This window comes from Pteropus medius, unplaced genomic scaffold (assembly GCF_902729225.1).
Source record: "Pteropus medius unplaced genomic scaffold, Ma_sr-lr_union100, whole genome shotgun sequence".
NCBI classification, from domain to species: domain Eukaryota; kingdom Metazoa; phylum Chordata; class Mammalia; order Chiroptera; family Pteropodidae; genus Pteropus; species Pteropus medius.
The window spans coordinates 25076-35284 of NW_024347727.1; the positions used below are offsets into that span (position 1 = coordinate 25076).

At 50.9% G+C, this 10209-nt stretch overlaps 1 protein-coding gene and 1 pseudogene across 1 annotated transcript; one reads left to right on the top strand and one right to left on the bottom strand.

The window, feature by feature from the left end:
• Window positions 1–855: 855 nt before the first annotated feature.
• Window positions 856–3193, top strand: LOC120614233 (melanoma-associated antigen 8-like). The gene is made up of 4 exons (XM_039877013.1): window positions 856–978; window positions 1741–1833; window positions 1987–2056; window positions 2131–3193. Exon 4 carries the CDS (start codon window positions 2195–2197, stop codon window positions 3158–3160), a length of 966 nt encoding a protein of 321 aa, XP_039732947.1. The 5' UTR covers window positions 856–978; window positions 1741–1833; window positions 1987–2056; window positions 2131–2194; the 3' UTR covers window positions 3161–3193.
• A 6161-nt stretch (window positions 3194–9354) lies between these two features.
• On the bottom strand, window positions 9355–9473 carry LOC120614236 (uncharacterized; annotated as a pseudogene).
• Between the last annotated feature and the right edge of the window lie 736 nt (window positions 9474–10209).

Below are 10209 nucleotides of genomic sequence, written 5' to 3' on the forward strand. Positions count from 1 at the left end.
GCATGGGCGGGATCTCAGGCCCTGGCAGGAATCCAGGTGAGGACTGAGGGGAACCGGAACACTGGGGTGCCCAGGCCTGGCCTGCCTGCTCTGTGAGCTGTGGGGCAACTGGGAAGAGTGTTTGGATCGGCTCCGATCACTTCCTCTTCCGGTGTCTAATGGAGAGGAGGCCTTGTTTTAAGTAGAGTGGGCTCAGTAAAGGAAGGTGTTGTCTAGGACCTGCAAGGAGACGTATGATGGGAACGCGTCCCAGGATAAGTGGACCTGACACTTCGGTGTCCCCTCGTTGACCCCCTGGGAGGCTCTGGGCACATGCATTCAGCTGTGAGGCCCCACATTTCCTTCCGTTCCGTCTCAGGGGTGCATGGATCAGTGCTCAGTGTTATGCCTCAGGCCAGCAGGGGACAGGAGGCCAGGCCTGGTTGGGGAAACATGGCCATCCTGAACGAGCAAGGAGAGGACCGCCTTCCCGGAAGAGAGGGTATCTCCCAGAGTCTGGAACCCTCTCCTGACAGCACTGGGGCCCCAGGCTTTGCTGGACATCTGCATGTTAAGGTCCCCCTTGGTTTTGTCTTGCAGGGGCTGCTGGATCCAGTAGGTGCAGGCCTTGGTCTGAGGTCCGTGTCCTCATGTCGCTTTGCCTTTGTGACACGCATCCTGTGAGGTTTTCTCATTAAGGACAGTAACTCAGAGTGAAATCAGGTCAGTAGGGGGTCAGTTCAGGACCAAGTAGGAATGCAGACAAGTCTCTGGTGGACAACGTAAAGGGCCTCTGCCCCAGAAAAGATGGGCCAGCCCGCTGTTGGTCGTGGGTGACCCTGGGGCAGTGGAAGGGGGAACAGTTGCGGCCTCATCTCATTTTGTCTCAGAGCTCTCAGGACGGTGAGGACCTTGGTCTGCGAGGACGACGTCAGCCCATCCCTGGAAGCCATATCCGGTCCACGGAGAGAGGAGGACCAGATCCTGCTAAAAATCAAGGTGATCACCTTGAGGGACGAGTGAGTTCACCGCAGAACGAACAGGGTCCCCACAGAAGTCTGCCTTTCTCTGACCCTCAGCCCTGGAATCCCTGAGCAGTGCTGTGAAGCCGAGCACTTGCTCAGTCCCAGATCGGTGGCCTCAGGGAGGGGAGGGCCCCGGTTTGAGGCCTGGACTCAGGTCGGCATGGGCGGGATCCCAGGCCCTGACAGGAATCAAGGTGAGGACTGAGGGGCAGCAGAACACTTGGGAGCCCAGGCCTGGCTTGCCTGCTCTGTGAGCTGTGGGGAAACTCGGAACAGTGCGTGGATTGGCTCTGCTCAGTTCCTCTTCCGGTGTCTAATGGAGAGGAGGCCTTGTTTTAAGTAGAGTGGGCTCAGTAAAGGAAGGTGTTGTCTAGGACCTGCAAGGAGACATACGATGGGACCGTGTCCCAGGATCAGTGGATCTAACATTTCACTGACCCCTGATTGCCCCCTGGGAGGCTCTGGGCACGTGCCGTCAGATGTGAGGTCCCGCACTTCCTTCCGTTCAGTCTCAGAGATGCGTGTACCAGTTCTCAGTATTTTGCCTCAGGCCAGCAGGGGCAGGAGGCCAGGCCCTGGTGGGGGAAACATGGGCACCCTGAAGGAGCAAGGAGAGGACCGCCTTCCCGGAAGTGAGGGTACCTCCCAGAGTCTGGAACCCTCTCCCGATAGCACTGGGGCCCCAGGCTTTGCTGGACATCTGCACGTTAACGTCCCCCTTGGTTTTGTCTTGCAGGGGCTGCTGGATCCAGTAGGTGCAGGCCTTGGTCGGAGGTCCGTGTCCTCGTGTCGCAGAGCAGAGGCAGGCCAGGCCGTGCCAGGAAGTAAGGTGAGGTGCCCACCCTGAATGTGTACCCAGTGGGTCCCCCACAGCCCAGGAAAGGAGACCCCACGGTCTCCAAATCTACCCACCATACTGTCAGCCCACGAGCAAGGACTGTGCCAGCTGCACCCTGAGGAGCCGTCTCACCTGTTGCTTCAGGTTCTTAGCGGACGGGACGCCCAAACAGGAGAGTGCTGTGAGGCCCGAGAGCACCCTAAAGAGGAGACCTGTAAGTCGCCTTCCTCAGAGCCGCCTGAGGTGCATTTCTCAGGTGAGGTCGCTCACACTCTGTTTCTCCCCCAGGCGTGGGTCCCCACCGACCACCGTCCGCCCACACTCCTCTGTCGCTGTCTCATCAACAGTCACCATGTCTCTCAGTCAGATGAATGAGCTCTCCAAGCAGGGGGAAGATGACGTGGATCCAAGAGAGACACAGGGCTTGCTGGAAGAGCGAGTGCTTGGGACTGAGGAGGAGGAGGAGGAGGAGGAGGATGAATCCCTCTTTTCCTCCTTATCTTCCTTTTCCTCTGCCCTGTCAGACAGCCTAGAGGAAGTTGTTGCTGTTGTGGCATCTAGTCCTCCCCAGAGCCCAGAGGGTGCCTGTCTTTCCCCCACTGCCAGGGAGGCCGTTCCGTTGAGCCAACCCAAGGAAGAGTGCCCCAGTAACGAAGATGAGGCGGGGAGGAGCACCAGGGAGGGCCCCGAAGATGCCGAGTCCTCCCAGAAAGAGGCACTGCGTTTGAAGATGGTCGACCTGGTGGCGTTCCTTCTTCTAAAGTATCGCACCAAGGAGCCGGCCAGCAGGTCAGAAATGCTGAGTCGCGTCAACAAGGAGCACCAGGACCACTTCCCCGAGATCTTGAGCCGAGCCTCGCGGTGCCTGAGGCTGGTCTTTGGCATTGAGGTGAAGGAAGTCGACCCCAGCAACAACATTTATTTCCTGGGCACCACTCTGGGCCTCACCTACGACGGTGGGCACTGCATGCCCAAGACGGGCCTCCTGGTCACGTTCCTGTGCTTGATCCTCCTGGAGGGCGACTGTGCCCCTGAGGAGGAAGTCTGGAAATCCCTGAACGTCATGGGGCTGTATGATGGAAGGGAACATTGCATCTATGGGGAGCCCAGGGAGCTCATCACCAGTGTTTGGGTGCGGGAACAGTATGTGGTGTACCGGCAGGTTGCCAACAGCGATCCCGCTCGCTACGAGTTCCTGTGGGGCCCCAGGGCCCACGCAGAAACCAGCAAGCTGAAAGTCCTAGAGTATTTGCTCAATCTCAAAAGTAAGAATCCTCTGTCTGAAGTGGCTCAGCGCCATGAGGAAGAAGAGGCCTGAGCCCCACTTGCAGACAGGCACCTTTCAGGCCCACGTCCGACATCTTCTCCTGCTGGGCATGAAGCGAGGCCTATTTTTCACTCTGTATTTGAGGAGAGAGCCTCTGGAGCCAGCGCAAATTAGGGGAACGAGTTTTAGTGTTATCTTTGGCTCCCGTGACGATTTAGAAATACATCTTTCTTACCTTTACGAATTTTGCAAATGTCATTCCTTTCAATACGAGGTTTCAGATCAGTAGCATCTAAGTTTGTGCGTGACGTTGACCATACATGTATTTTCACTAACCTGTCCAAGAGTGAGAGTTTTGCGATTGTGTAACACAAATGGGGACACCTTCCATCCTAGTGTGTGATCGTGAACTAGATCGCGTGGCACTGGAACAGGATTTCCATAGAAATGTGAAAGAACTCACTAGTAAATCTAAGGTGGTCAAAAAGTACAGAAATAAAAGTAAAACCTTGTTAATTCCTGCATCTTCTCTTTTCTCGTCCACCATTCTGTGAAACAATTGTATGTAGCTGGATTTGCTTGGTTCATTCGAGAAAGTGGGAGGCATTTCACGGGAATAGAGAAGACGCGGGCTCAGAGGTTCATTTATTGCCCAGACTTTCACTCAGCCCCTATCCTCTGGAAGGCCCTGTGCTGGTGGTGGGGAGACTAGGATAAGCCGGAGAGACCCACGCACAGAGCGATTGTGTAGGGCCCGCAGTCATATAAGGAAGGTGCTGAGGTGCCCCCTAAGTCCTCTAGAACAAGTCAAAGAAGGGGAGATGAGGTAGGCCTCCAGGGGCGAGCACTCCAGTGTCAATGGCCCGAGCCAGGGCAGTTTGGGACCTTGGGAAACTGCTTCCCTCTGTGGAGGTTGAATATAATGAAGCTGGGTGGTGGCTGCTGGCAGATTCACGGAGAGAATGCCCTGGAGAGCGACAGAAAAGCCTAGAATGAAACACTGCACTTAGCAGTTATTTTGGGGATAGTAGATAAACCAGAGAGCAATCTCCACCTGGGACAGATAGGGACAGCGTCCTACACTCTTGTCCCAGTGCAGTTGACAGCATACAGACTGGATGTTTCATACTGATCATCTGCAAGGTTTTCTGGAGAAATACGGTGATATTCCTTTTAAGTGGTTCCCAGAAGCCTCCAGACTGACATTCTTTTCCCTGGCCATGGAAAGCTAGATACAGTGCATTAAAAAGAATATTTTAATTACGCTATCTTGAATGTAATTTGCACAGCTCTAAGCAAGGGCTAGATATTTGGCGAGGGTCAAGTGAATGAAAATTATGGTTTGCAGCTATGGGGCGGGGAGAGAATTTGGTCTTTGGCTCAAATTCTGGGAGCTTTGAGTTGCATCTCGCTGGGGAAGACTCCTCCACCCCCTAATTTAGTAATAGATCCTCCAGGAAGGAAATTGTCTTGAGTTTTTATTTATGAGGAGGTCTTTTGGGTAATTTAATATTCTGTGTCTTATTGCATCACATACTCTCTGAGATCTGAAAAACAAAAAAACAAATTTTCAGAGTAGAGGGTAGTAGAGGGCTTGGGGTAAGATAATACTAGAAATAACTGCCAGTCTTCAGAGTTCCCACATAGACCAGGCACCGTGCGAGGTGCTTTATAAACACTGCACATTCCTGCAGTCCCACAAGACATGGCTTATCAGACCCACTTACTTCACATATGAAGAACCTGAGGCCCACAGGGCCTGGAAATTTTCCCGAGATCACATGGCCAGTAAGTGATGGGGCGGAGACTGGACCCCTGGTCTGAATTCATCTAGAGTCCATGCTGGTCCTACCCATCCCAGCCTGTGACTGACTTTCTGACTCTATATCATTTCTCAGTAGCACATGATCTCTCAGGTGATAAAAAGAGGGACCCTGTGGTCAAGATAATAAAGGCAGGCCTAAGGAAGGAAGGTGACAATGAGAATCAAACACCATCCGGGGACTGTCTGTGGCCTTTATTTAGATAGGGTCCTCCCGCCCAAGTCCCAGGTTCCTCGAGAGCTCTTCTCACATGACAACACCCTGCTGAAGTCCACGGATTGCCCATCCCTCACCCTGGAACGCCTCTGATGGCAAAAGTTCCTTGGAATTTGGTCAGTGACCTTTAGATACTTGGTCATCCTGATAGATGTCTTCAACACATTCTTAGAATGTTTTCCAAATGAACTGGTGAGAAGATTCCCTAAAGTTAGAGAGAGGGTTTTTGAAAATACCTGACATATACAGCAAGATTTTAATAGGGTGTCTTATTAGAATCTGGCCACGGAACACACAGATAAATCAGCTTACCTAGGTGGTCAAAACCCAAAGCCTCCTGTATTAGTCTGCGCGGGCTGCCATAACATAATAACAAACTGGCTTAAACGACAGACATTTATTTCTCACAGTTCTGAAGGCTGAGAAATCTGAGATCGAGGTGCCAGCTTGGTTGGTTTCTGTTGAAAGCTCTCTACCTGGCTTGTAGATGGCCACCTTCTCACCGTGTCCTCACATGGCAGAAAGAGGAAGCAGACTCTCTGGCGTTGCTTTTCATAAGGGCACTAATCCCATATTGAGGGCTCCACCGTCATGACCCCATCTAAATCTAATTATCTTCCAGAGGTTCCATCTCCAAATACTTCACATTTGGGGTTAGGGCTTCAACATATGAATTTGGGGTGGGGGACACAACTCAGTCCATAGCATCCCCCTCATAAATGGTAGATGAGGAAAGACCATGGGAATCACTGTGAAGCAAATATGTAATACAACTGAATTTGTAAAACTTTAGAATCCTTCTAGGAGATGAAAAATGCTTCCTCTGTACATTCTAGCATCGATTTAAAAAGAAAAAGTAATTAGCCATCTTGCCACTGTCTCTTGTCTGGTTCCTGCCCCACAGGCAAGTCCTGGTTTTCAGTGTGCACCTATGCAGATGTTCAGGCATGTTCGGGCATGCAGGTAGGGACTCATGAGGTTTGGAACACACATCAAAATGAAAGAGAAAATTGTTAGCCTACTGAGGTTTTTAGAAGTTGTTGCAAAGCAAAGTGCAGAGAGGTGCTATTCAGTGAAGGGGTGAATTCTCCCTGCTGAGGTTTACATGATTCTCTGTATCGGCAGGCATCTGTCACATATTAGGCACTTAAAAATTCAGAGCATTTCAAGGCAAATCTGACCCCAGGAACTCCTCCAAGCAATGAAGATACTGCATAACAGTGCATGGGAGGGACTTCAAAGCCCATCCGCAGCTCGTCTTGCTCTCTGTCCGGGACACAGGGGACACCACGTCGCCAGTCCACTTGTAGCTAGAAAGGGTCATGGGATGACCCTTTACCAGTGAGACATGAGCAGAAGCATTGTCTGTCACATCCAAGCACTTGAGAGCCAGTATGACAGTTCCTTGCTCTGTCCCTCGGTTCCCCAGCAAACGTGGTGACTCTGTGCTGGGGAAACCACAGGATGGAAGCAACCTGGATCCGTGGATCCCTACAGCAGGGGGCCCTGCCAAACCGCATCAGAATCGGTGTGTACAAAAATATACTATTTCTGTTTTAGCTTTGCAAATGTCGTTTGTCTGTTGCATTAACTAGCAGTTACTTTGGCGCAGCTACTTTTCTGTTGTTAGGTTTATATAAATATTTTAATTACAAAGGTAGCAATGCATATGTTTTTATTGCAAAAAAAAAAAATCCCCAAATACAGAGAAATCACAATATCCCTATTTTCAAAATTTCACCACCATTCAGCATCCTGATCTGAGATCACCACAATTAACAATCTAGTGTGTATTATTTTAAAATTTACTATGGGTTTTTTCATATATAGATATACTATAAAACATATTGGTTTTCTTCAAAATACATAGGTAATGATGTACATATTTATCTCCCACTAGCCTTTGTCACTTAATAAAATGGATGCAGGATCTACCTCACTTTCGTAACTTCTTCCTAGAATTTTAAAGAATTAACTACAATGTGCCATAGTAATTAAACCATTTGCTTCCTGATAGACACTGAATTGTTTCCCGTTTGTTGCTATAATTAAGAAAACTCAAATCAACATGTTTGAACGTAAATTTTAGGGCAACTAATGTTTTTTTAATAAAGACATTAATGTGGACATTGAGTTAAAGAGGAAACAGTGTGAATAGTTTAACTTTTTATATATTGCCAAAATTTTATTGCAATTCATTTTTTCAAAAGTTAGTATATGTGAATAGCCTATACTCTCACAAATCTGTTATCTATTTTGATTTTGGTCACAATTATGGGTAAAAGTATCGTCTCACTGTTTTAATTCGCGTCTCCCCCCTTTTCTAAGTAGGTTAAAGAGGACCTTTACTTCATTCCTCACCCGTAGAAAGCTGGATTTATGGAGTGATGTCCTGCGTCACAGGATTCCTCTAGGCATCACTTAGAATTCTGAAATTCTGCAATGTCAACAAGACAGTTCCCTTTCACTGGGAGAAGCGAGGCCTCGGTCAGGAGCCAGGGAAGGGGACCAGACAGGACAGCCTCGGCCAGTGAGGGGCTTTGGGAAGACTGGGAGGAGAGCGAGTGCCGGAGTGCGCGGGAGAGACCGCATGCAGACCCAGGTCCGGAGAGCTCAGGCAGGCTGGCCGTCGGGGCTCTGAGTCCAGAGTTGGGTTCAGGGGGGACGAAGCCGAAGGCGAGGCGGCGGGGAAGGGAGGTGTCCGGGACGGGAGCAGGAAGAGGCTGGGGAATGTCTGAATCATCCTCACCGGCTGGAGGCTGCACGGGGACCTGAGTGGTCAGGTCTGTGGGATGAAGGGCCCAGCGGCCCGGCGTGCCAGACACCCCTCCCGAACCTTAGAGCCCCCGCCCCGGTCCGGAAGCGCACACCTGGCTCCCCGCATCGTCGGAGGAAAGAGCTCCATGTCTTCACTCTGGCAGAGTCCCGGGGCTGGGAGCCGCCACGACGCCTGCTGGAGGCCGGGCACTTTGCCCCTGGGTGCGGTGCCGCCCTACGGAGAGGCTGCGGCTGTGCGAATGGGCGGGGTTGGTGACTGAGGACCCGCAGCCGAGAAAGGTCAGGAATAACCACGAGCACTGGAAGGGGCTGTGCCGCTGCACGGACGGGGGGACGCGACGGGGAAAGCCGCGGGGCTCGTCACCCCGGACTCTGCGGATCAACGGCGGGGTGTGGACGTGCTCGGAAAAGCCGTCCAGATGCTGTCCCCGGCCCCCACCGCCTCCGGGGCTTTCTGAGTTCCCGGCACCACAGGGGCAGGTGTGCCGTGGCTATGACTGCTGCCGAAGGTGCCAGCGGATGCTGGCTGCGATGCAGGATGGGCCCAAGGCGCCGACGTTTTCAGGGCGGATGGAAAGCAGCGGAGATGGCGTCCTTCCTCGTGACCTTAACTTGGGGGGGGTGTGGGGTGCAATGCGGGAAGCACCACGGACCATCCTGTCGAGAGCATCCTCTAAGAGGGCGTTTGGGCCCAGGGAGATGTCCATAACGACCCTCGGTCTAGATTCCCGCAGGAATTCTGAAGTCACGTGAGCAGTTGGAGTTCTGCGGTTTTCTCCAGGGAGGTGGAAGGCCCAGGCAGTGGGCAGATTCCACGCTTTCAATCAGTGAACAGGACCCTCCAGTCATTTCATTCATTCATTCATTCATTCATTCATCCATTCATCGAGCAAACACCTATTAAACACTTGCCCAGAAAGAATACCAAGTAAACAAAAGAATATGACAAAGCACTTTACTTTAGTCTGGGTAGGAGGATGGTAAGATACAGACAGGTGCGAGAGAGTTTTAGGAAGCTGGGAACTGTGAGCTGGTGGCGGGGTCCATCATGACCTCGAATTCTGAAGTTTCTTACCAGGCAGAAGTTGTTCCTCTCAGCTGAGAATGAGGATGAGGGAGGAGGAGATGGTGGTGAGTGGATCAGGAAAGATGTATGGGACGTGATCAGCGTGGGCCATGTAGATGGCGAGCTTCTGCTGGTCCAGGTGGCCCTGCGCAGTGGGCAGTAGGAAACGTGGGTCTGTCTATCAGGAGAGAAGCCTGGGCTGGACATTAGTTTATGCTGCCTCGCTAGGGGTCATTTGAACCCATAGCATTAGGTTTATTTTATTTTTTTATTCTTTATTTTATTTTATTTTTAGGGAGGCAATCCTTGGTTGACCTCACAGATTGGAAGCACCTTGTCAGCTTACGATCCCTTATTTTTTAAGCCTGCAGTACCTGGTCTTTCTCTGTGGTCTCCCATCCAAGTACTAACCAGGCCTGACCCTGCTTAGCTTCTGAGATCAGACGGGATCTGGCTTGTTCAGGGTGACATGGCCGTAGGCCTAGGTTTCAGTTTAAAAGACTGTTGTGTACATAGTGGCCTACATGCTGTAGGATGCTGCCACCTCTCCTGCACGCATACTTGGAAACTAAAGTCACACGAAGATTAAATTTAGGAAAGACTTTAATGGAAGAAAGTACTCAACCAGAAAGCCAATTATAGAAAATTTTCCTGTGTTTAAATATATATAAATATATATATGTAAAATATATACAAATATATGTATGTACATACATACACACACACACACTCTGTGTCATTGTAGTTCATACATACAGTTACAATAATGACCTTTCGATTACACATCTATGTCAGGCCACTTTGAAGGACTTTGCTCTTCACGGCCTGTGGCAAGACTGAGCTTACCCTCTCCCTGCCTCCCCCCATATCCAGACACTTATGTCCTCAAACTCAGTGTCTTTGTTTTAGGCAGCTCTACGGTAACAAAAGGTCTTGTGATGAACAGACCAGGGTCCTGGAGGCAACCTGGGGCTCAGGTACCTAGAAGGCTAGGACTTCATGATGCATCATTTATCTAGTGGACAGCGATCGTCCAAATTTTAGATATGGGACCTCTTACTCCAACTGAAGCCTTCCACACGAATCCGAACCATGACCATGAGGAAAGCAGAGAGCACTCTGGTTGGAGGGAGGACCGTAATCCAGGAGTCCTGCCTACCCCCTCGAAGAAGCGCGCCCTGACACCCAGCCACAGTGTCCTCTTGAGCACAGCGGGG

Excerpts from the sequence above, each read along its gene's own strand:
- LOC120614233 (XM_039877013.1), top strand. The coding sequence starts at position 2,195 with ATGTCTCTCAGTCAGATGAATGAGCTCTCCAAGCAGGGGGAAGATGAC.